The 26583-nt window shown below is 48.8% G+C and overlaps 1 protein-coding gene across 2 annotated transcripts in view; it reads left to right on the plus strand.

Annotated features, from left to right (window-relative positions):
- Window positions 1-26583, plus strand: part of LOC137630485 (transmembrane protein 8B-like) — a 76602-nt gene that overhangs the window by 20648 nt on the left and 29371 nt on the right. For both annotated transcript variants that reach the window (XM_068361983.1, XM_068361984.1), the window contains 2 exons: window positions 6985-7271; window positions 24411-24542. In XM_068361983.1, the coding sequence (XP_068218084.1) occupies window positions 6985-7271; window positions 24411-24542 (419 nt within the window). The remainder of the gene's footprint in view (window positions 1-6984; window positions 7272-24410; window positions 24543-26583) is intronic.

A 26583-nucleotide genomic window follows, 5' to 3' on the forward strand; every position in this document is an offset into this window, starting at 1 on the left:
GATCCTCCCAGTCTCCTTTGTGTGGAGGTCACTCTTGCACGCAGGAGTCCCCTTGGGATGAGTGCAGGGAGTCGGCACCTTCCCAGTCGATGAGGTTTGGAAGGTGGTGGAAGAATGCAAAAAGGGATTCTTCCTCTTCAGGTTCATCCTCGAAAGGGGAGAAACCTCGCCTTCGAACTCTGTCGGCTTGATCTCTTACTCGGTCGGTTTCCCCAGGGAGTCGGTTGAGTATGAGGGGTGCCCATCCAACTCCTGAACAACACTACGCTCCAGGGGTTTACATTGTTTCCACTAGCAAAGCAGCCCCGGCCGCCATAGCTGGGAAGTCGCTCTTAAGTTTTCCTTTTGGCTCACAGGTTCTTTGTATAAGGAAAGGCTTCTTGAGGTCTTGCGGTTGGGTACGTAGCAGGAGCATACAGCCTCCTTACGGGTTAATTTCCATTTGTTCCAACACGGAAACTTACCTCGAACTACTTTCTTAGGAGTACCTGGAAAACTCCTCTCATCCGACCAGAGTTTTGTGTAGTTTACCCTACTTCCGTTTTCTGTGAAGGCTAACCTGAGGCGGAAGGATACGTGCCCTGAGGCTAGTCCCAGGTCAGGGAGCGTGCTAGCTTGGGTCTCGACCCCCAGTAAGTTCTCTGGGTGCGTCGTGATATCATCTCGATGCTCTCCTTATCTCAGTGCGACCCTTTGTGTCCCTGACTCCATTGTGTCCCGCGTGGTATCTTTGTGCTATCCCTTTGTGTCCTCGTGTGGTTACCTTATCCTTCCCCTGTGTTCTCACGTGTTATCCTTGTCCTTATTCCCCTTTCCCGCTGCGTTCCTGTGTCTTGCGGTGTTACGATAGTGCGTGATGGAGCATCCCCGCCGTTGTCCTGGGCCTAGAGCCGGCAAAGTCGTGTGGTGCGTTTCTTTCTAAGCCGGAGGTAGACCCTCATTCCTTGTGCTCGTCGTGCAGGGGTAGAGTGTGTCCTCCGTCGGACACTTGTCCAGAGTGTGTTTCTTGGAATGAGGTCCAGTGGGTATGATTCAGTACCAAGAAAAAGAAGTCTGCCAAGCGGTCGCCCAAGAAGGCTAACACCTCTTCGCCCTTTACGTCTCCAGAAGGACCGTCGAGTAGGGTTTCCCTTCCATCTTCTGCTACCTAGAGTAGGGGACGAGATAAGTCCGTTGCGGAGAAGAAACCAGAGGTTCTTCCCCAAGAGTCTTTTATCCATGATAGTGGGGTAGCAGCATCTTTCCAGCCAAGTGGGGGGCCTGAAGGTGAGTTTAGTGGGGGTCTTCGAGACGATGCCCTGGTGCGCGCGGGTCACGTCTCTTTGGATGATCCCATGTGGGGTAAAACTGTCCCTGTCTTTTCGCCTGCTTCATGCTGAAGGCGCCCCAAAGAAGGAAGACTCACCGGCGGTGGATCCCCTTGAATTGGTCCCTCCTAGGACGCCCTGTAGGTCCCCGTTGAGGTTGGAGGAAGGCCTCGGATCCTGGTTCCCCAATGTAGAGCTTCCACGCTCTCCCCCAGCACCGACGTCGTCAGTTCCGGAAGTGTTTCTGCAGCCCTCGCTCTCCGTAGGACAACAAATCGTTCAGACAACCACACTCCGGGCCCCGGCCCCTCGGACGGGTTATGAAGAGTTCTCCGATTCTTCGGTTGCGACAACCCGCTATTCCTCAGAAGAAAACCAGAGGAATTCCCGACGGAAGCGTGAGAGATCCTGGAGGAGGCACTTCCGTTGTTGGTAACGTTCCAGGTCTCGACATGGGAGGAGTCGCTCCAGGTCTCCTAGGAGAAAATTCAAGAGAAGCAGATCACCAGAGGAGGAATGGGTGGTCATCCCCCGCAGTAAGCTCGTGGACCTTACTTCGGTCCCGAGCACTTCAGCCTGGGGACCTAGAGTCAAGTCTCCAGGAAGGTTCTCCTCCAGCCACAAGCTAGAACCACGGAGGGACCCGGCCTCGCAGTCATTCTCCGACAGGCGTAACATCGCGAGGGTTCTGACTCAATCCGCCCAGTGGAGGGAGTCGCCCCCTCGTACGGGCAGCCTCGTCGTGCCCTCGAAAGTAGCACCACGAACCCTGGAGAAGGAGAGACGGCTTCCTCCGTGGGGCAAGCCCACGGAAGCCGCGTCCTCCATGACTAAGGACAGACAGAGGACGGAGCCCCTCGCCGCCACGGCAATGCCCGTCCTGTGTCCAGAGCCTTACACGGAGGCATCCGTCTATGGGATTCCCCTTAGAGATGTAGGCCAGGGATACCCCAACAACTAATTCAACAGAGTACCTGTCAGTAACTGCTCACATATGCAAACATTGGGGCAAGCAGTGCTGAAGTCGAGACGCTTTCATAGTAAGAACTACGGAGTATCTCGGGGGGAAAATCACAAGTTTTAAGTAATTTGTATTTTTCCTAACATACTTACCTCAAACTACTTTCTTAGGAATACCTGGAAAACTCCTCTCATCGGACCAGAGTTTTGTGTAGTTTACCCTACTTCCGTTTTCTGTGAAGGCTAACCTCAGGCGGAAGGATATGTGCCCTAAGGCTAGTTCCGGGTCAGGGAGCGTGCTAGCTTGGGTCTTGACCCTCAGTAAGTTCTTGGTTGTTTCATTACTTGAAGGGTCAGGAAGACACTCGGGGACGGAAGGGCGGGCCATTACCCGAAAGTAGTTCGAGGTAAGTATGTTAGGAAAAATACAAATTACTTAAAATTTGTGATTTGTTCCAACAAGGAAACTTACCTCGAACTACTTTCTTAGGAGACTTACACTTTAGGAGGTGGGAGTGTCCTTCTTGACCCCTAGATCTAGCTAAGTAGGATGCAATGGAACCTTGATAGGGGGCTAGGTTCTGAGACGGTCAGAAAACGAAACATAGGAGAAAACTACACAAAGAGCTCATGTTAGTGTCTAAGTAACTTACCTATGCAAGAATTCCTCAGAGATGTGTCTTTCGATGATGTTGTGACTTGAGATCTTGTGCAGGCTCTACCTGAGTCTATCTCCAAGGGAAAAGGGGGGGGGGGGGGAGGAAGAACAAGGGGGTTTTTAAGGAAAAGAACCTGTGTCTCTTGGTCTTACTACCCACGATTGTACCTGGGGCTACACCGTTAAATCGCTTGAAGCACAGAGATGACTGTTCCTTTAGAGAACCCGTCTAGGGACTTTCTTGAGCATTCGTTCAGGTAGTGTGTAGTGAAGGTAGACTGGTTAGCCCAGGTGACTACTTTTAGGATCTGCGCTACTGCCATGTTCCTTACGAAAGCTAGGGAGGTACAGTACTTAGACCCCTAATGTTATGGGGCCTGGGTTTTCCCGTCAGGGGAACGCCCGCACTGCTATAGGCCCTGATAATCACCTGTCTTAGCCTGTGGAGACAAAAAGGCTCTTGATACCAGGACGGAGATTAGAAGTCCTCTCCAGGTATTTCCTTATGGCTCTTACGGGACACAACTTCAGGTCCTCCGGATTGCCCGAACGAGGAATTGCTGGTATTGAGAAGCCCTCAAACTTGGGATCCCAAACTGCTGGATTCTGGGTCTTAGCCACAAAAGTCGGGACGAACTTGAGGGAAATCTCACGCCAACCCTTCGCGTGTGAGACCTCGTAAGACAGCCCGTGAATCTCACCTTCTCTCTTAGCTGATGCCAGTGCCAACAGGAAGACAGTCTTGAGGGTGAGGTCCCTATCCACTATGTCTTTCAGGGGTTCGAACGGGGGTTCACTTAACATCTTCAGGACCCTCGCCACATCCCACTGCGGCACCCTGACGGCTTGAGGGGGACATGCTTGTTCGAAGATCTTGATGAGCATTGAGATATGTCTCGAGGAACCCAGATTGATGCCCTTCAGAAGGAAGACTTGTCCTAAAGCTGCACAGACTCCTTTGATGGCCAGGATAGACATACCGACCACATCCCTGAGATGTACCAGGAAGTCCGCAATGTCCGGAATAGAGGCCCTCAACGGCTTGATGTTTCTGGAGGAGCACCACTTCGTAAAGGTGGACCACTTAGCCTGGTATACCACTACTGATGAACGTCTCAGATATCCTGACATCCTTTCGGCCGTTCTAGCTGAGTAGCCTTCCTTCCTCAGGAGACGCTCGATAACTTCCATGCGTGAAGGCAGAGGGATCGAGGATTGTCGTGGAACCTTTGTAAGTGGGGTTGTCGCAGCAGGTCTGGTCTGTCTGGAAGAAGCCATGGAGGAAGACACGCTAGTTCTTTTAGGTTGGCGAACCACTCTCTCTCCGTCCACCAGGGCGCTCCCAAAGTCATCTTTAGGTTGTGGGCCGTCCTCACCCTGTTGAGCACCTGCCTGAGCAACACGAAAGGGGGAAAGGCGTATACGTCCAGATTGTCCCACCGGTGTTGGAAGGCGTTCTACAACGCCGCCCTTGGGTCTGGGACAGGAGAACAGAATACGGGGAGTTGTGCGTTCAGTCTTGTTGCGAAGAGATCCATCACTGGCGAACCCCATTTCTGGATGATGAATTTGGCTACCTCTGAGTGTAGGGTCAACTAGGTACCCACCACTTGACCCGTCCTGCTGAGTCCGTCGGCCAGGACGTTTCTTTTCCCTGGAATGAACCTCGCTGCGATCCTGATCTGTTTTGTCGAGGCCCAATCCAGAAGTTCCGTGAGATCGCACAGCTCCCTCGACTTCAGTCCCCCCTGCTTCTTTATGTATGCTACTACTGTGGCGTTGTCGCACATCAACGCCACGGTGTTTCCCCGTAGAAGGTTGACGAACTGTAGGCACGCCTTTCAAACCGCCCTCATCTCTAGTATGTTTTTGTGTTGTGCTTTTTTTCCTCCGTCCAACTGCCTCTTGCTGACCTTCCGAGGAGATGGGCACCTCATCCCTCCTTGGAAGCGTCTGTGAAGAGAAGAATCTCAGGGGGCTCGGCTGCGAAGGGCATCCCCTTGAGGGTGTTTCTCCGCTCCTGCCACCACACTAGGACTTCTTCCGTTTCCGGGAGAACTGGAACCACTTTGTGGGGGGAATCTGTCTGGTTCCAGAGTCCCTTCAGGTTCCATTGGACGTTCCTGAGCTTGAGTCTCCCCTGGGGAACCAGTTTCTCCAATGACACGAGGTGACCTATTAGCCTCTGCCAGTCCTTTGCTCTCCTGGGTTGTCCCGCCAAGAAGGGGCTGAGGATTTTGTCCAAGTTGGTCAGCCTCTCTTCCGACGGAAAGGCTCTCACTAAACGGGAATCCAGGACCATCCCTAGATAAGTCATCCTGGTGGAGGGTGACAGATGAGACTTCTCCAGGTTGATGGTGATGCCCAGAATCTTGCAGAACTGCAGAAGCTTCGCGCCTTGATCCCTCAAAACTTCCTCTGAGGATGAAAGGAGCAACCAGTCGTCTAGGTAACGAATCAGGCGAATGCCCCGTTCGTGAGCCCACACTGAGCTATCGCGAAGATCCTCGTGAAAACCTGAGGCGCTGTGGATAGTACGAAGCAGAGGGACCTGAACTGCAAGGTCTGGGTGCCCCACTTTACCTGAAGGTACTTCCTGCTGGAGGGGTGAACTAGGATTTGAAAATAAGCGTCCTTGAGGTCTATGGACATCATGAAGTCCCCTTCCCTCAAGGACTCTAGAACCAACTTCGGGGTGTCCATCTTGAAGTCAGTTTTGCACACAAACTTGTTGATAGCCGAGAGGTCTATGACCGGTCTCCAACCTCCCGTTGCTTTCTCCACCAGGAAGAGCTGACTGTAGAAGCCCGGACCCAGGTCCCGCACCGTTTCCATTGCTCCCTTCGCCAGCATCGTTGAAACTTCCTCTTGTGAGGCTGTTCTCTTCAAGGGGTCTTTGGGAGCCAACCACTCCGCCCAAATGGCTGGGATCCGGGGCGGAGGTTCTGCCAGAAACGGTAGCTTGTACCCCTCCTTCAACACTGTTACTGTCCATGGGTCTGCTCCGTGGTTTTTCAATGCTTGCCAAAAAAGTCTGAGGCATTCCCCCTCCTGAGGCTTGGGCAGGAGTAGGGGGCATCTCTCTCTATCTTCTTCTGGAGGAACGACCTGTACGCCCCCTCCTGGAGGCCAAGAAGGATATACAACCATTGGCCATATTCTTTTGTAGCTTAGCTTGTAGTAATAATAATAATAATAATGATGATGATGACATATTCCATCATGGTGTGCATTACCAGGCATGTTTGCCATATACTGACCTCATCGTAGCTAAGGGGTTAATGGCTAGTTTCAGCTATCCCTGAAATATATCTCCGCTGTAAAGAGCCCCAGGTTTGTATAGTTAGGAAAAATACAAATTATTTCCAAATTTTTTATGTTTATTAGTTATAGAGTACAAAGGACATTTTAGTAAAATCAGGGTAATTTATGTGTTGAATTAATCTTTTATTGTCAAAACATGAAAGGGTGTAGAAAGCATAACACTGTAGAGTACTATGTTAATGATGATTATAAAAAAGTAGTTCAATTTGGCACAATTCATTGAATACTGCCCTTAATTAGAATAATATTTGATTTTACTTTAACAAGCTTCATTGTTCTAAGATTTTGCAAGTATCCAATTCATGTACACTGCAGCAAACCATCTTAGTTGATTTCAAGAAAGAAAATAGTTAATTTCTTACAAAAAATACTCTTGGTGCAATTGAACCCAAGTTATGATAAAGTGGGTATTATCCAAATTCCTGTGCTGTTTATTAAGTCTCTTACGTTGATAGGTTTTGTTAGACTTGATCTCATATGTTTGCTTTCAGTTAGTAAATTCAGCATAATTCTTATACTTGCTGTTTTCTCTCTGATAGAAAATTTTATAATATTACATTGCTTCCCTATAATGTAGTTACTAAATTTATAAGTGTATGCTTTCAATTTTATTCTTAACATTTAGGAATACTTCAGCTGTGCTTGAAAATACTGTAGCTTAAAGTCACGCTTAGTATTCCTAAATAAAGTAATGAACATATTTGTTTGAATGAAGTTATTATTTTTCTCCTTCAGAATGTGATACTTTCACCAATCCTTTGCCACACTTGAGAGAAGCCAGGTCTGAATTTGCAGAGTTGTCCTCCAAACAGGAGCTGAAGTTTGTTGGCACTGTGCCACCTGTAAATATTACGGTATCCATGGCAGCTAGCGATGTGTGGTCCAGTTCAACTTCCGTGTCGCCACCAATATCGCAAGAGAATTCTGAATCTGACAACAAAGCCGGTTTCAAATGCTATCCCATTTTGCCATTGGCTCGAATCAGACATGCTACTGATTTTATGGACACATTTTTGATACAGGTAATCAACTCAATTTCACTACAACCCAATCAGTGGTAGAATTTTGGTTATTTAATGCCAACGTTTGCAATCAACATGTATAAGTACTCTGGATCTATATATAGTGTATATAATATGAAAAAAAAAATTTTGTTCCAACACGGAGTACTTACCTTGAACTACTTTCTCAGGAGTATCTGGGATCTCCTCCCAACCGACCAGAATTTTGTGTAGTTTACCCTAATCCTGTTTTCTATGAGGGGTAACCTTAGGTGGAGTGATACACGCCTTGAGGCTAACCCCAGGTCAGAGAGCATGCTTGCTCAGGTCTCGATCTCCAGTAAGTTCTCTGGTTGCGTCGCGATAACATCTCAACGCTCTCTCCTTACCCAGTGCGACCCTTTGTGTCCCCGACCCCCCTTTTGTGTCTTACGTGGTCCCCACTTGGACCCATTGTGTTCATTCTATACCCTTTCCTACCCTTATCCTCTGTGTTCATCGTGTAGGGGCAGTTTATGTTCTCCTACAGCCACGTGTCCGGAGTGCGCAGTGGGTGCGCTTCAGCACCAAGAAGAAGAAGGCGTCCAAACGGTCACATAGGAAGACAAGCCTCTCCTCGCCGCTTACTTCTCCCGATGCCTTGTCGAATGGAGCTTCTCAGCCACCTTCCCCTACCCAGAGTAGGGGACTAGGTAAGTCAGTTGCGGGGAAGAGGCCCATTGCTTTTCCCTAGGAGTCTGAGTGGGTGCGGTATAGCACCAAGAAGAAGTAGGCGACGAAGAGGTCTCCTAAGAAGCCTAGCGTCCCTTCCTCCCTTGCTTCGCCAGGTGTCTCGTCTGACAGAGCTTCCCTACCACCCTCCCCTACCCAGAGTAGGGGACGAGGTAAGTCCGTTGCGGGGAAGAGGCCCGTGGCCCTTCCCCAAGAGTCTGATCTTCAGGATAGTGGGGTTGTGGCGTTGTTCCAGACGAGGGAGGGGCGGGAGTGTGTATGGGAGACGGAGTCCTGGTGCAAGCAGGCCACGTCTCCTCTGATGACCCCATGTGGGGGAAAATGTCCCTAATTCTTCTCCAGCCTCTTTGGCGTGTTTTTCAGTCGCTTCTGCAGCCGAGGACGTCCCAGAGAAGGAGCCTTCTCTGCCGTCGGACCCCATTGCGTGGGTTCCCCCCCAAGACGAGGCGCTGAGGAAGCTCAGGAGACAAAGGGAGAAGTCACGCAAGAAGTTGTCGCGTTTTCGCTCCCCCTCGAGGTCGCGCCACGAGAGTCGGCGCTCAGATCCCCCAAGAGCAGTGAGTGGGTGGTGGTTCACCTCGACAGGCTGCTGGAGCTAGCTGCAGCGCCAGGCCCTTCAAGTTGGCATCCGAGGATGAGCTCCCCGGATAGATACTCCTCTGGCAGCAGCGGCACCCAACGGAGGGACTCATCATGGCAGGTTTCAGTCGACAGGCGTAAGTCCGCGAAGGTTCTGGCTCCATCCGCCCAGCGGAAAGAGTCGCCCCTTCAGTCTGGCAGCCGAGTCCTGACCTCCAAAGGCCACCTAGCTCGTCACGAGCGCAGCCCTCGGCTTTTCTCAACGGGCAGGCCCGTAGATACGAGAGCCTCCGGAAGAGTTGTTGGACCCAGGACGGAGGCCCCCGTTCCGACGGCGATGCCCGTCCTTCGACGTGAACCCCGGCGACCCTACAGCAGGCTCTGGCAGACTGGCATAAGTCCACGAGGGTTCCGACTCCTTCCACCCAGCGGAGAGTTGCCCCTTCGGTCTGGCAGCCGTGTCCCAGCCTCCAAGACTTCGACAGGCATAAGCCCGCGAAGGTTCCGACTTCTCCCGCCCAGCGGAGAGAGTCGCCCCTTCGGACTGGCAGCCTTGTCCCAGCCTCCGGTTCTTCGATGGCCCGGCCTGAACGAAGGAACCAACCAGCCAGCACGGGGAAGCCCGCGGCTCCATGGATCTCCGCAGGAGCTCCATCCTTCCAGGGGAGGTAGCCGCTGGCTCGACCCGGCAGCATCGCATCCATACCCGGTACCACTACAGCTCCATTCAGGCTTCGTGGTCAACCGCTGGTATACCAGGATACTCACACCCCACGGATTCCCCGGGAGGGGGGTAGACCCATGACGGCTACCTCCGTCTCAGTGGCTTCATCCGTGATGGAGATAGCCGCTCCATCGTCCCGGCCAGCCCCATCCAAGCATTTGAGGTGGCTGCTGACACACCCATGACGGCTACCTCCGTCCCGGCGGCTCCATCCGTGATTGAGCCAGCCGTGCCATCGTCCCGGCCAGCCCCATCCAAGCATCGGAGGCAGCCGCTGACATGGCAGGGTACTAAAACCCCACGGATTTCCCCAGAGGGACTAGACCCATGACAGCTACCTCCGTCCCAGTGGCTTCATTCGTGATGGAGATAGCCGCTCCATCGTCCCGGCCAGCCCCATCCAAGCATTGGAGGTGGCCGCTGACACACCCATGACGGCTACCTCCGTCCCGGCGGCTCCATCCGTGATGGAGCCAGCCGTGCCATCGTCCCGGCCAGCCCCATCTAAGTATCGGAGCATGCCGCTGACATGGCAGGGTACTTAAACCCCACGGATTTCCCCGGGAGGGGGTAGACCCATGACGGCTACCCCCGTTCCTGACGGCTCCATCCGTGACGAAGGTAAAGTGGTTTTCCGTCTAGCGGGTCGAACGGGGCTATTGCCTCTCCAGTGCCTGCCTCAGTGGCCGCTGGAGAGAGACCCCCGCACCTTTGCCTAGTGCTTCTTCGGCTCCGTCCGCCCGTCGGATGTAGAAGTTGGCACACGTAATCTTTCCCTTGCCTTGCCCCCCGTAGGGGAGCTTCGACTCCTCAGTTAACCTTCAGACCCTTCTACTCGGGCTCCAGGAGAAGGCGTTCAGGCCACGGCTCTCGAAGGAGTTAGGAGGGGAGGCCCCCTACTCCTGCTGTCCCCTCAGGTTGGGGGATGCCTCAAACGATCTTGGCAAGCATGGCGGGACCACGGAGCGGATCCGTGGACCGTAGCAGTACTAAAGGAGGGGTACAGGCTGCCCTTCCTAGCGGACCCCCACCTCGGATCCCAGATCAACAGGCGGAGTGGTTGGCACCCAAGGACCCCTTGAGAGTAGCAGTATTGCAGGAAGAAGGTTCGGCAATGCTGGCGAAAGGGGCAGTAGAACCAGTCGAGAAACCGAGTCCAAGGTTCTACAACAGGCTCTTCCTGGTGGAGAAGGCGACAGGGTTCTGGAGACCGGTCATAGACCTTTCAGCCCTCAACAATTCGTGTGCAACACCAACTTCAAGATGGACACTCCGAAGTCCGTTCCTAGCAACCTTGAAGGAGGAGGACTTCATGAGGTCCATAGGCCTCAAAGACGTCTACTTCCAGGTCCCTGTTCATCCCTTCAACAGGAGGTTCCTAAGGTAAAATGGAGTACCAAAACGTTGCAGTTCAAAACCCTATGCTTTGGACTGTCGACAGCCCTCAGGGCTTCACAAAGGTCTTCGCAACAGTTTCAGGCTGGGCGCACGAACAGGACGTCCGCCAGATTCGGTACCTAGATGACTGGTTGTTGCTTTCAGTCTCAGAGGAAGTACTGAGGGAGCAAGGCGAGAAGCTCCTGCATCTGCAACGTCTTGAGTATCATCATCAACCTGGAGAAGTCCCGGCTGATTTCCTCCACCAGGATGACCTACCTAGGGTTGGTTCTAGACTCCTGGATGGCGAGGGCCTTCCCCTCCACGGAGAAACTGGACACCTTGAAACAGATACTCTGGCCCTTCCTGTCGGGCCAGCCCAGGAGAGCCAAGGATTGGCAAAGACTGATAGGACTCCCCGCACAAGATAGTCCCGGTGTCCCCGGAGACGAAGGAAGTCCTGGTGTGGTGTCAATCGGAACGAACACCCTCAAGGGAATGCCCTTTGCTACCGACCCTCCGGAGATGCTCTTGTTCACGGACGTATCCAAGGAGAGCTTGGGTGCCCATCTTCTCGACAAAACGGCAAACGGTAAATGAGAAGTCGAGAAGAGGAACCTGCACATATACGTGCTGGAGGTGAGGACCGTACAAAAAGCGTGCCTACAGATTGTCTATCTACCCCGGGGAAGCTCCGTGGCTCCAGGGTGCGATAATGCTACGGTGGTGGCCTACGGGAAAGAGGAAGGATGACTGAAGTCGAAGGAACGGTGCAGTCTCACGGTGGAGTTCCTAGAATGGGCTGAAGTGGAACAAGTCAATTTTTCAGCCAGGTTCTCTCCGGGGAAGAGGAACGTCCTGGCCGACGGCCTCAACAGGATGGGTCAAGTGGTAGGGCCCAAATGGTCCCTACACCCAAAAGTGGTCAAAACCCTCTCCCTGAAGTGGGGTCGCCGGTGATAGACCTCTTCGCCACGAGATTAAACGCACAGCTCCCCGTGCTTTGTTTTCCTGTTCCAGATCCAGCAGCAGCGTTCGAGGACGCCTTCCAATGAGACGGACGGCCAACCTGTGGGTGACTTTGGTAGCACCCTGGTGGCCAGAGAGAGAGTGGTTCGCGGATCTAAAGGAACTTGCACGCCTTACACCTGGGCCACTTCCAGACAGACCAGACCTTCTCCGGCAGCCTCACTTCCAGAGGTTCCACGAAAACCCTTGGTCCCTCCTTCACGCGTGGAGGTTATCGAGCGTCTCCTGAAAAAGGAAAGATTTCCGTCGAGGACGGCATCAAGGATGTCAGGGTACCTGAGGCGTTTGTCAGTCGAGGTGTACCAGGCGTAGTGGGCTACCTTTTCTAAGTGGTGCTCTTCGAAGAACATCAGGCTGTTAGGGGCCTCCATTCACGAGATAGCAGACTTCCTGGTCTATCTCAGGGACGAAGTGGGCATGTCCATCCCAAGTCTTCCTCCTGAAGGACATAGACCTGGGTGCCTCCAGGTAGATTTCGATGCTCTTCAAGAGCTTCGAGCAGTCGTTTTTCCCCCAGGCCGTTAGAGTGCCCCAGCGGGATGTGGCTAGGGTACTTGAAGATGCTTTTGGAACCTCCCTTCGAGCCTCTAAAAGACATTCTAGACAAGGAGCTCACCCTCAAGGCAGTCTTTTGTTTAGCTCTGGCATCAGCAAAGATTCTTGGCCTGTCGTACGAGATCTCACACTCAAAGGGCTTGCGAGAAACTACTTTCAGATTCTTACCCTCCTTCGTAACCAAGACTCAGAATCCAGCTGTTTGGGACCCCAAAGTGGAAGGGTTCTCAGTGCCAGCTATCCCTTGCTCTGACAACCCGAGGGACTTGCAGTATGGCAGTATTTAGAGAGGACAGCTAGACTTCATCCCGAGATCAAGAGTCTGTTCATTTTCCTCGGGACTGAAGAAGCCAGTCTCCAAGAACACTTTCTCCTTCTGGATAAGGCAAGTGATCGTCAGGCCCTACAGTAGTGCAGGGGTCCCCTTTCCAGGAAAGCCCAGACCCCACGGCATTAGGGGTCTAAATACTTCTTTGGCTTTTGAGAAAAATATGGCAGTAGGCCAAATCCTGAGGGCAGGTACTTGGTCTAACTAGTCGACCTTTACGGCTCACTACTTGAAGGACTACTCGAGAAAGTCCCTGGGCGGGTTCTCGCTCGGTCCCGTCATTTCCGCGCTCCAAATGGTTTAAAGGTGTAGCCCCAGTGGTAACTGCGGGTAGTAAGTCCAAGAGACACAGGTTCCTTCCTGAGCCTCCTTGTTCTTCCTTCCCCTATTCCCTTACCGGAAATGACTCGTGTAGCCCCCTGAAACTGCCATGGGATACACTATCATTGGAAGGACATGTCTCCTAGGATTCTTGCAGAAGTGAGTTACTTAGACACTAAGATGGTTTTTTTGCGTAGTTTTCCCTATTTTCTCGTGTTTTCTTTGAGGTCAGCAGAACCTAGTCTTCTACCTAGGTTTCTCTTCTATTCTCGTCACGGTCTCTAGGTCCTGAAGGACACTCCCACCTCCTAACGTATAAGTCTCCTAAGAAAGTAGTTCGAGGTAAGTACTCCGTGTTAGAACAAATCACAAATTTTAAGTAATTTTGGATTTTTCCTAACAGTACTTACCTCGAACTACTTTCGGGTAATGGCCCGCCCATTCTACCCCGAGTGCCTTGCTGGACTTCATAGATACCTAAGCTATCAAGAACTTACTGGAGATCGAGACCTGAGCAAGCATGCTCTCTGACCTGGGGTTAGCCTCAGGGCGTGTTTTCACTCCCTGAGGTTACCCCTCATAGAAAACGGTACTAGGGTAAACTACACAAAACTCTGGTCGGTTGGGAGGAGATCCCAGATACTCCTAAGAAAGTAGTTCGAGGTAAGTACTGTTAGGAAAAATACAATTACTTAAAATTTGTGATTTTCTATAAGTTTTTTATCTTTAAATGGGATTTGGATTTTTTATCATGATAGTTATTGTAACCCCAGAAAAATTGTTTTTGAGTAACTTCCATCTATAGGCTATGTTTTATGTGAAGACTCTTTTATGTATGGAGACGTGAATGATCAAGGTATCCAGTCTTTTTTATTTTCCTTTTATTCTTACGCAGATACAAACTTCTGAGTCATTTATATGGGTTACTCCTAGACTCGCTTTCCACAACTAGCCAATCAAAGAAAATTGGTTTTAATTGCACCATGTTTCGTTGCCAGGCAACCATAGGGCATTTGTATGCGACAAGAGGACGTTTGCCTGCTTCTCCTTCTCACAACACTGCTGGTCGTGAAGTGAAGTTAGGCTCTCGCTTCCTCTCTGTGATCGAGCCTGTTGCATTCAACTTGCTTACCCTTTTAGTGTTTAGTGCTTATGACTTGTCTCTTTTCTTTATTCATGGTCACTTCCGTTTCCTCTCGTTATCTGTGAGTTACGAGTGAGTGCTGTATGTCTAGTAAATCTCTGTATTTACATTCTTACCCGTGACTGATAGCGACCATTGTGGTATCATTATAAGATGGACAGAAATACACACATCCTTTTTGTCACTCTTGCCTTGACAAGAGATGTTCAAGGGAATCACCATGTAAGTATTGCAGGGAGCAGACTTCTTCCCAATGGTGGAGATATTTTTCTCATAGCAGGAAGCTTTATGAAATTTTTATTCTACTGTCTCCACCCAACAGGAGTTAAGAGACGAAACTCCCATGCGGCGAGAGCCTGTCTTTAGTTTTTCATATCATGAATTCCCCAAAAATTTAATCACAAAATATGATACCCATAATATTCAGAATAGTGTCGAATATACACAGCGAGAACTTGAACCGGCATTTGTTAAATATTCTTGCCTAGAGCCAGGTCTCAGCACAATAACCATGATTATGAGGAGAAAACATGTTTGTTCAGATGTAACTTTTCTGCTCTTGGAAACCTAAGCTTAGGTCTCCTCTACAGAGTCTTAAGAACTCTTTAGAAGCTTTTGATAAGGGTGATTGGCTGCATACACACCCCAAAGCTTACCGAGTCCACGCATTTTTTATTAATATGCTCTCTCCTTCCAAGCCTATTAGAGTTGAAAAATAGAGTAGGACAAAAGCAGAAGCTGCTGCTTTTCATAATCCAGCCATTCTTATCGTTTAGCCAGACAAAGTCTTTACTGCGCATGGTGACATCAACGCACGTGCCGCCATCTCTACGCGTGATGAAATTTCTTCATGTGCAAGAAAATATGAACTTGAAATCAGCTCCCGATTATCCTGTTTTGTCAAGAACTCCCTCCCTCCTTACGAATGTGTTGAGTGGAGATCCATATATGTCATATTATACAGAAAAGATCTTTCCGCTCAGATACATCTCCGCATTCCCATCAGAACCTTGTAGTAGAGCCTGCCATTTCATCTCGTACTGAAGCATGCGAGTGTACGGGTATGATTGGTTAAATTGTATTAATGTGCATAGCGCTGAATGGCCTTTGATGCTCCACTGCTTGGCTTGAAGCCTAAATTATATAATCCTATCATATCCTAAAAGGCCTTTATTACCAGTCTCCAGCTCCAAGTAAAGAGCAATTCATGACTTTTACGCCCAGGGGTCCTCAGCAAAGATCTCCTGTTCCCAGGATGCATTACATGACAACTTGTCACCTCTTTGTTATGAGGATAGTTGGACTGCTTTGGCTGTATCCACCCCATAAGACTTGGCAAAGCCAAGCTGCTCTATAAGTCATTCTATGCCTAATAATGCTGCAAAATCAAGTTTGGAAAATCCTGCTTTACCCAGAATTTTAGCTATTAACATTTCAGCCAGGCTGAATGTTCAGATTAACAAGACTGAACGCAGCGCTGTATCTACGAGTGATGATGCCGCTGTATGCACTGCTGTATCTACGCGTGATGACGTCACTATGCGGGCCACCATCCCAACGTGTGAGGTAACTCATCCGCATCTTTGGTAGGCCAACAGGCCTAAATAGGTTGTCGCTCCCAAATATCATGTCACAAAACACGCCACCATCCCAACTTGTGAGAGTATTTCTCTGCAACTTAGTAATGCTAAAGCTTAACATGTTCCTACAGAACCCTACAAGCTAGAGTAAGATCAACAGCCCAGAAGGGGTGGTAGATCTTCACCCCATTACTTTAAAAGTTCCCTCGTAGTTTTATAAACTTCCGGCTAGGACACAGAATGACAAAGCCTTGGCTTACGCTGATAACCTTTTGTCATATGATAATGGCAAATCTATTAAGCAACATGATCAGCCATGCCCTAGCTCCTGGCCTATAGTTTGTGATGCTAAAATCATACGTTTTACTGAATACCATTTTATTTCATGTAGATAATTTCCTGCGGATACAGAAAGCAGATAAGGACTGAGGAAAGTTTTCCCCCCTTTCCCACAAGTCCCTCCCCCCATCTGAAACAGAAGATGTTGCTAGATGACGTAGACGTTGCCCACGCTGTAGGCGTTCTATGTGGCAAAATTTTGACAGCGCTCTCTCGCTGCATAAACTGATTTCTAAGAGAGACTTCAATTCTCCTTCCTCCTACTCGGTTGCTAGAGGAGAGCGTTCTTATAATGAGTGAGCTGGACTCCACCATCCTCCTCGATCTCCTATTTCCATCACAATATAAATAACTTAAGGGAAAGGGAGGATGTCTGAGGAAGAGTTATGAATTTGGATACTATTAAAACGGAACAACTAGATCATGACATCACAATGAATGACTCCGGAGAACCTCAATGAGTGCGCGAGTAAAAGCTTTACTGATGTAGCCACCTTTGAGGTCCTGATGTCAGGCTTGTTAGTCACGCACTTTATTAAGATTATGAGCCTCGTCCATCGTCTGGATGAATTGGATGAGTCTCCTTATGCGCAGACCGCTAGAAAACAGTGCTCTATTGAATCTATCATCCCACAGTCTCAACGCCCCAGACACAGGTTCAATGTGGCACTTTCAAACCAGACTAGAAATACGTAATACTTTCTGAGTACACAAGTCTCATCGTTAGAAAATTTACTTGAGGTTGGTAGATCCTTGAAGTTACTACCTTTACCTTTGACACTCCAGAGACATTTTTAACTGTTAGCATAGAATACGTCTCCACTAGCAATTTTGATAAGAATTACAATCTAACGCAATATGACCCCAGTTTTAGACCTCCCCTTTGCAGGAGTACGTTAATACTGGCTGGGGCAAGGAAGGAACCTAGTTTGAGCCTCCAGTTCCTTCAGCATTGTTGTATTGGTCGTCAACCCCATGGGAGGTGAGAATTCTTTTGGATCCCTCCCCCCTCTTATAATCTAACTGTTGTCAGCTCTCACGGGACTCGTAACTGTTCCTAATTCGGCATCATTTATTCTCAGCATTATAATGATTTAATGGACCCTAAGGCGGATGGTGATCTTGATTGGACTTGAAGCCTTCCATTGGTTTTCACCCTAATGAAAGTAACAATGCCTTAAATTTGCTTAGTAATTGATGATATATTGAAATTTTATTTTTATTAACACTTAATAGTCATATCACTTCACCCCTAGCAAAGAATTTTATTCCTAGAATCAAACGTATAGCGGTGCCTCTCTATGAGTCTTCTACTCTGTTCACTAAGGGTTCACTTTGATTTCTTGGTATTACTTATAGTAATTGTATCTATCAGAGATGAAGGGCATACCTCTCAATGGAGATGGAGACTTTCTCCCTTCTAAGGATGACTCCTGTAAAATGACTAAGAAGTTTGTCTCCACATAGGAATAAACTACAATTGTTCCAACACAGGGACTTACCTCGAACTACTTTCCTAGGAGTTACCTGGAACCTCTCAACCGACCAGAGTTTTGTGTAGTTTACCCTACTTCCGTTTTCTGTGGTGGTAGGCCTATGCGGATGGATACGTGCCCTGAGGGCAACCTCGAGGCAGGCCTCATGTTAGCTTGGGTCTCGACCTTCAGTAAGTTCTCTGGTCGCGTCATGATATCATCTCGACGCTCTCCATATCTCAGTGCGACCCTTTGTGTCCCCGACTCTTGTGTACCGTGTGTGTTTCCACGTGGTCTGTTGTGATTACCCTTGTGCTTTCGCGCTTTTTAATTTAATTCCCTCGTGTTTTCCCTTGTGTGTTTTTAGCGTTCGTGTTTTCCCTTGTGTGTTTTTAGCGTTCGTGTTTTCCCTTGTGTGTTTTTAGCGTTCGTGTTTTCCCTTGTGTGTTTTTAGCGTTCTCTTTCATTTTCTGCTATGTTCCTGTGTCTGGCGGTATTGTGCTTGTGCGTGATGGAGCATGCCTGCCGTTTTCCTGGGCCTAGGGCCGGGAAGTCGTGTGGAGCGTTTTTGTCCAAGCCCGATGTGGACCTGCACTCCCTTTGTTCCTCGTGTAGGGGTAAGGTGTGCTCTCCTTCGGACACATGTCCTGAATGTGTTTCGTGGAGTGAAGTTCAGTTGGTGAAGTTCGGGACTAAGAAGAAGAAGTCGTCAAAACGTTCTCCCAGGAAGGCAAGTTTTTCTTCTCCCGCGACATCGGCTGGTGAGAAATCGGACAGGGTTCCTTCTTCTTCCCCTACCCAGAGTAGGGGACAAGGTAAGTCAGTTAAGGGGAAGAAACCGGTGCTTCTTCCCCAGGAGTGTCTTTTAAATTTTGGGGTGACTGTTTCTGTACAGGCATGTGGGGGCCCTGAGAGTATGTGTTGTGAGGGTCCGCGGGACGTTGCAAGGAGGGCACGTTTTGGCTGGCGACCCTATGTGGAATAAAAATGTACCTTTTTCTTCTCCAGATTCTTGGGTAGATGTTTCTGGCACCTCCGCAGCGGAAGGCGCCCCAGGGAAAGAAGATTCCCCGCTAGAAGATCCCCTTGGATGGAGCCTACCGAGGACGTCATGTAGGTCTCCTATGAGAGTGGAGGACGGTCTGGGCTCCTGTTTCCAGATTATAGAGCGTCTTACTACTCCTCCAGCGCCTCCGTCGGCAGTCCCTGAGGTTTCTCTGCAACCGTCGACGTCCGGAACCCAACAGGTGTTGAGCAAAGCTCCACCTGCCCCTCGGTCCCGTTATAGAGAGATGTCGGAGTCTTCGGCAGCAGGTTCCTCATTTTCTTTGGAGGAAGAAGTTCGGAGGAGACACCGGAGGAGGAGAGATAGATCTAGGAGAAGACGGTCCTACTCTAGGTCTCCATCTAGGTCGCGGCATAGCAGGAGGAGATCTCGTTCCCCGCAATGGAAGGTCAGAAGAAGTTCTTCTCCGAATGAACAATGGGTCCTCGTTCCCCGCAGTAAGCTTAAGAACTTTACTACGGTCACGAGCACTGCGGGTTGGCTTACCGGAGACAGTCCTCCTAGAAGGGCCTCCGACAGCCGTAAGTCGGCTACAGCCATGGACCATGGATCCTCGTCGGACAGGCGTAAAACCTCGAAGAAGGAGACTCAATCCGCCCAGCGGAGGGAGTCGCCTCTTAGGACGGGCAGCCGCGATGAGTCAGCCCGTGGGAGTGATCGTCGTGCACGGCTACCTCTGTCGAACATTCCCATGGAAGAGCTCATTCCCTGGTTAAAATATCAACGAACTGCGGAGGCGCCAGTCTCTTCCGAAGGGCGCAACCTCGATCTTCATCAGAGCGCAGTTGCCCGCTTCAGTGCCACATCCCATCCCCGGACGGAGGAAGCGGTTGATGATTCAGAAGAAGTGCCAGCGGAGGACTCTGCGTATAGGAGAGTCATCAACCTGATCAGGAAGCATCATAGGATCGAGGAGCCCATACCTTCGGAGGAGGACGTCTGGAGGTCAGGCCTCAATAGAATCATGGAGGAGCCAGTCCAGAAGAAGCCATCCTTAGCCCTGCCTGAAGCGAGAGACGTTAAACTGGGACGGGTCCACATAGACAAAGTTGTGGCCCGAAACAGGGAGAACTCTAAAGGGCAGAGTGCTTCCAAACTCCTGCAAGGACTAAAATCGCAAAGTAAATATTATTCTTTGGAAGGACGTCCACATGGAGCCAGTAAGCTGGAAGACTCCCTGGAAGTTTTAGGCCAAGACTCCCCAGAGGACAAGGCCTCTTCTGCGCCGATCTGCTTCTCGCAAGCAGAGGCGATAATGATGGAGGAGATGTCTAAAGACCTCATCAATGTTGCCTCCTGTTTGGACTGGTGGGCTTCTACACTAGTGGGCACTCAGATTTCCACAGAATCAGCAGATCCCTCCAAGCGTGATGCGTTGAAAGAGTTCGTCAGCTCGGGGGGGCCGCACTCTGAAGTTTTTGACCTTCCAGTCCTTAGCCTTGTCTGCCAACTGGGTTTTAAGGAGGAGGGACTCAGTACTGAAAAGTCTGTCTAAAAAGATTCCGGATAGGGAGGCGAGGACACTACGGAATCTTTCAGTGTGGGATGAAGGGCTCTTCCCGCTCAAGAAGACGGAGGAAGTCGTCGAAAAACTGGTGAAGAGGAAGGAGGCCGTAGTACCTAAATCCCAACCTATGACAAGACCCACTTATAGGAGACCTGCTCCCGAGGCTCCTTCGACGTCTCGCTCTTCTCCTACCCAGGTAAGGAGAGAACCCTCGACGTCTCTGTGGTTTCAGACTACGCAGCCCACCCAAAGGGGAACAAGCTTGGCTCCAACCTCGTTTAGGACAACCTATCCTTCAACCAGCAGGGGACGTTCTGGACATTCCTCCCAAAGGAGGTAGGGAGAGAGGCCCCCTTCTTCTGCCCAAGCCTCAGGTAGGGGGATGCCTCAGACTTTTTTGGCAAGCATGGAAGCTCCACGGAGCAGAACCATTGACTGTGACAGTTCTAAAGGAGGGTTACAGACTGCCCTTCTGGGCAGACCCATCCCCTCTTATCCTAGCAAGTCAGGCGGAGTGGTTAACCCCCAAAGATCCTTTGAAGAGAGCAGACTTGCAGGAGGAAGTCTCCACTATGTTGGCAAAAGGGGCAATGGAGACTGTTCTCCTTCCGGGACCAGGTTTCTTCAGTCGTCTTTTCCTGGTAGAAAAAGCAACGGGTGGTTGGAGACCAGTGATAGATCTGTCAGCCCTCAAAAAGTTCATATGCAAGACCAACTTCAAGATGGACACCCCGAAGTCGGTCCTGGAGTCCTTGAGGGAAGGGGACTTCATGTTGTCCCTAGACCTCAAGGACACCTATTTCCAGATTCCGATTCATCCCTCCAGCAGAAAGTACCTCCGGGTGAAATGGGGTACCCAGATCTTGCAATTCAGAGCCCTGTGCTTCGGACTTTCTACAGCCCCCCAGGTATTTACAAGGATTTTCACGACAGTCTCCGTTTGGGCTCACGAACGGGGAATCTGTCTGATTTGATACCTGGACGACTGGTTGCTCCTTTCTTCCTCAGTGGAAGTTTTGAAGGAACAGGGCACGGAGCTTCTTCAATTCTGCAAGGTCCTGGGTATCACCATCAACGTGGACAAATCTCACCTGACCCCTACCAACATACTTGGGCATAGTCCTGGACTCGCTGTTAGTCAGAGCCTTCCCATCGGCAGACAGGTTGAACAATTTGGATCAAGTCCTCCGTCCGTTCCTAGCAGGTCAACCCAGAAGAGCAAAAGACTGGCAGCGGTTGATAGGCCATCTTGTGTCTTTGGAGAAACTGGTGCCTCAAGGAAGACAGAAACTCAGAAGCATCCAGTGGAATCTGAAGGATCTCTGGGATCAGAGGGACTCCCCCTACAAAATTGTCCCGATTCTTCCAGAGACCAGACAGTCCCTGGAATGGTGGCAGGATCAGTCAAACACTCTCAAAGGGATGCGACTGTCTTCCGAGCCCCCAGAGTTGCTCCTCTTCACGGACGCGTCCAAGGAGGGGTGTGGAGCTCACCTCCTGGGAAAAGCAGCAAGAGACGTTTGGACAGAGATCGAGAGGACTCAACACATCAATGTCCTGGAGATGAGAGATGTTCAGGAAGCATGTCTACACTTCGCATCCCTTCTAAAAGGAAACACAGTGGCGCTGATGTCGGACAACGCCACAGTAGTGGTGTACATAAAGAAGCAAGGGGGACTGAAGTCAAAGGAGTTGTGCGTTCTCGCGTTGGAGATCCTAAGGTGGGCCGAAGAAGAGCAAGTCAGGATGACAGCAAGATTCATTCCGGGAAAGAAAAATGTCCTGGCCGATGGCCTCAGCAGAGTGGGTCAGGTAGTAGGAACCGAATGGTCCCTTCACCCGGAAGTAGCGAAGTTCATCATCCAAATGTGGTGCTCACTGGTGATGAATCTCTTCGCAACAAGACTGAACGCACAGCTCCCTGTATTCTGTTCTCCTGTCCCAGACCCAAAGGCGGCATTGGAGGACGCCTTTCAACACAAGTGGGACAATCTCGACGTTTACGCCTTTCCTCCGTTTGCTCTGATCAGACAAGTGCTCAACAGAGTCAGGATGGCTCACAAACTAAAGATGACTTTGGTAGTGCCCTGGTGGCCGGAGAGAGAGTGGTTCGCAGACCTAAAAGGGCTGGCGTGTCTTCCTCCGTGGCCCCTCCCAGACAGGCCAGACCTGAGACAACCACACTTTCTAAGGTTCCACGAGAATCCTCAGTCCCTTCGTCTTCACGCTTGGAGGTTATTCAGCGCCTTCTGAGGAGAGGGATATTTGGCAGTAACAGCAGACAGGATGTCTCGGTATCTTTACAGTCATCGACAGCAGTATACCAGGCGAAATGGGCAACATTTACAAGATGGTGTACTTCAAGAAAAATCAAGCCCTTGAGGGCTTCGATCCCGGACATCGCGTACTTTCTCGTCCACCTCAGGGATGAGGTGGGCATGTCAATTCCAGCAGTGAAAGGAGTACGTGCCACTCTGGGCCAAGTTTTCCTTTTGAAAGGAATTGATCTAGGTGCTTCTAGACATATTTCTGTGCTCATCAAGAGCTTTGAACAATCCTGTTCCCCCTATACCTCCAGGGTTCCTCAATGGGACGTGGCTAGAGTCCTTGATATGCTTAGTAAGCCTCCTTTCGAACCTTTGAAAGATATAGTGGCTAGGAATCTTACGCTTAAAACTGTCTTCTTGTTAGCTTTGGCTTCAGCGAAGAGTGTAGGAGAAATCCATGGGTTATCCTATGAAGTAGAACATTCAAGAGGTTGGCGAGATATCTTCTTCAAGTTTGTACCTTCGTTTGTAGCTAAAACACAGAACCCATCAGTCTGGGACCCTAAGTTTGAGGGTTTCTCTATTCCGGCAATTCCTAGGTCAGGTAATCCGGAGAACTTGAAATTGTGCCCAGTCAGATCCATAAGGAAATATCTGAAGAGGACGGCCAACCTCCGTCCAGGTATAAAGAACCTTTTCATTTCCACGGATCCGAATAAGAAGAAAATATCTAAGAACACCATTTCTTTTTGGCTCAGACAAGTGATCATCAAGGCATACAGTAGTGCTGGTCTGTCAGTACCAGGAAGACCCAGAGCACATGACATTAGAGGTATTAGTACCTCTCTGGCTTTTGAGAAGAACATGGCAGTAGCACAGATTCTCAGGGCAGGAACTTGGTCAAACCAATCGACGTTCACATCTCACTACCTCAAGGAATGTATGAGGAAGTCTCTAGATGGTTTTTCTATCGGGACAGTCATCTCCGCGCTCCAACCGATTTAACGGCCCAAGCCCCAGGTTCAATTGTGGATATCAATTCCAACAGACACAGGTGTGATCTTTCTACCTTCCCTTTGTCTTCTTTTTAACTAACTCTTCCCTTGGAGCTCCTGACCAGTAGGCCTGCACAAGCCATGAATATACAACTTCTTCATCAAGCACATCAACAGGGAATTCTGAAGGGTGAGTACTTAAACACTAACATGAGCTCTTTGTGTAGTTTGACCTACTATCCAGTTTCCTTATCCATCCGTACCTAGCCTCCTATCTAAGTACTTGTCATTCCCGTTAGTTGGGTCTAAGTCAGGTAGGCACTCCCACCTCCTAAAGTGTAAGTCTCTTAAGAAAGTAGTTCGAGGCAAGTCCCTGTGTTGGAACAAATCACAAATTATTGGTAATTTGTATTTTTCCTAACATACTTACCGAGAACTACTTTCGGGTTACTGTATGGCCCTCCCTTCCTTCCCCGAGTGCCTAACTGATCTTTAGTATTTATTGTTTTCAAAGAACGTACTGAAGTCGAGACCCAAGCTAACATGAGGCCTGCCTCGAGATTGCCCTCAGGGCATGTATCCATCCGCATAGGCCTACCACCACAGAAAACGGAAGTAGGGTAAACTACACAAAACTCTGTTCAGTTGAGAGGAGGTTCCAGGTAACTCCTAAGAAAGTAGTTCTCGGTATGTATGTTAGGAAAAATACAAATTACCAATAATTTGTGATATTTAGTACAATTTGTATTTTCCTAGCTATACAAATCTCAGTCATTTATCAAAGATCCCACCTCAACTGCCCCTCAAGTCTTTGACCAGGTGAGTGTTGAGTGAAAGCATACACATGCGCTATGGCTACGTAGCAATGAAGCATGGGGAAATCAAACCAGTTTTCTTTGATTGGCTGGTCGTAAGTAATGACACTAGGAATAACCCCAATGTAAATGACTTGGGCTTCTATAACTAAGAAAAATACAAATTATAAAATTTCTAGCTTTCGTTTTTTGAGTTATTTTTTTCAAGTTAATTCTATTTGTTTTATTCTTGTTAAATAGTATTGTATAGTTTTGATGGATCTCCTTTACTATCCTAATTTACATTTTGTTCATCCCACTTATTCATTAGCCATTCTTTTTTTTCAGGGCCCTGAATGGTATAGTACATGGCTGTCGGTGAGAGGAGAGATGCCATTATTCACCCACCTCACACTTCTCCCCTTTACAGATATTGGGGGAACTTTAAATGTAAACATTCACATGGATGAGCTGTTGATGGTATGGTTATTTACTTTGTATTTTCTTCATCCAAAACTTATAGATATAGTATTCGTTTAGGCTAGACATCTACTTTTGATTATTTGTATATTTTAAGATACTGTAAAATTTATTGTTTGACATTTATGAATGTAGGACTTTATGGAGCATTTTTTTTCTCATGATGTGTACTCATAGTTGTTATTATTATTATTATTATTATTATTATTATTATTATTATTATTATTATTATTATTATTGTTATTGTTATTATTGCGGAAGTAAAGCGCAAGGTAAGTGAGGCAAAGAGGGCAGCTGACCGGAGGTGGGGTCAGGGATTGGGTCATTCATATGAAGAGAATAAGAAGTTTTGGAAAGAAGTGAAGAGAGTAAGGAAGGCTGGTTCAAGTGAAGAGACTGTGAAAGATGGAAATGGAAGGTTGTTAAAAGGAGAGGAGGCAAGGAAAAGATGGGCGGAATATTTTGAAAGTTTACTGAATGTTGAGGATAATAGGGAGGCAGATATAATTGGTGTTCCAGGTGTTGAGGTGCCAGTGATGGGAGATGAGAATGAGAGAGAGATTACAATAAAGGAAGTGAGGAGAGCACTAGATGAAACGAGAGTAGGAAAAGCTTCTGGTATGGATGGAGTGAGAGCTGAGATGTTGAAGGAAGGGGGTGTGACTGTACTTGAATGGTTGGTGAGATTGTTTAATATGTGTTTTGTGTTGTCAATGGTACCAGTAGATTGGGTTTGTGCATGTATTGTACCACTATATAAGGGTAAGGGAGATGTGCATGAGTGTTGTAATTCAAGAGGTATTAGTTTGTTAAGCGTAGTTGGAAAAGTGTATGGTAGAGTAATGATTAATAGAATCAAGGATAAAACAGAGAATGCAATCTTAGAAATACAGGGTGGTTTTAGAAGAGGTAAGGGTTGTATGAATCAGATTTTTACAGTAAGGCAGATATGCGAGAAATATTTAGCAAAAGGTAAGGAGGTGTATGTTGCGTTTATGGATCTGGAGAAAGCGTATGATAGAGTTGATAGGGAAGCAGTGTGGAATGTGATGAGGTTATATGGGGTTGGTGGAAGGTTGTTGCAAGCAATGAAAAGTTTCTACAAAGGTAGTAAACCATGTGTTAGGATAGGAAATGAAGTGAGTGATTGGTTTCCGGTGAGATTTGGGCTGAGACAGGGATGTGTAATGTCACCGTGGTTGTTTAACTTGTATGTTGATGGAGTGGTGAGAAAGGTGAATGCTCGAGTGCTTAGACGAGGATTAAAACTGGTAGACGAGAATGACCATGAATGGGAGGTAAATCAGTTGTTGATTGCTGATGATACTGTACTGGTAGCAGACACAGAAGAGAAGCTTGGCCGATTAGTGACAGAATTTGGAAGTGTGTGTGAGAGAAGGCAGTTGAGAGTTAATGTGGGTAAGAGTAAGGTTATAAGATGTACAAGAAGGCAAGGTGGTGCGAGGTTGAATGTCATGTTGAATAGAGAGTTACTTGAGGAGGTGGATCAGTTTAAGTACTTGGGGTCTGTTGTTGCAGCAAATGGTGGAGTGGAAGCAGATGTACGTCAGAGAGTGAATGAAGGATGCAAAGTGTTGGGGGCAGTTAAAGAAGTAGTAAAAAATAAGAGGGTTGGGCATGAATGTAAAGAGAGTTTTGTATGAGAAAGTGATTGTACCAACTGTGATGTATGGATCAGAGTTGTGGGGAATGAAAGTGACGGAGAGACAGAAATTGAATGTGTTTGAGAATTATGGCTGGTGTATCTCGAGTAGATAGGGTTAGGAACGAAGTAGTGAGGGTGAGAACGGGTGTAAGAAATGAGTTAGCTGCTAGAGTGGATATGAATGTGTTGGGGTGGTTTGGCCATGTTGAGAGAATGGAAAATGGCTGTCTGCTAAAGAAGGTGATGAATGCAAGAGTTGATGGGAGAAGTACAAAATGAAGGCCAAGGTTTGGGTGGATGGATGGAGTGAAGGAAGCTCTGGGTGATAGGAGGATAGATGGGAGAGAGGCAAGAGAGCGTGCTAGAAATAGGAAT

The sequence above is a fragment of the Palaemon carinicauda genome, chromosome 38, assembly GCF_036898095.1.
Source record: "Palaemon carinicauda isolate YSFRI2023 chromosome 38, ASM3689809v2, whole genome shotgun sequence".
Lineage (NCBI taxonomy): Eukaryota > Metazoa > Arthropoda > Malacostraca > Decapoda > Palaemonidae > Palaemon > Palaemon carinicauda.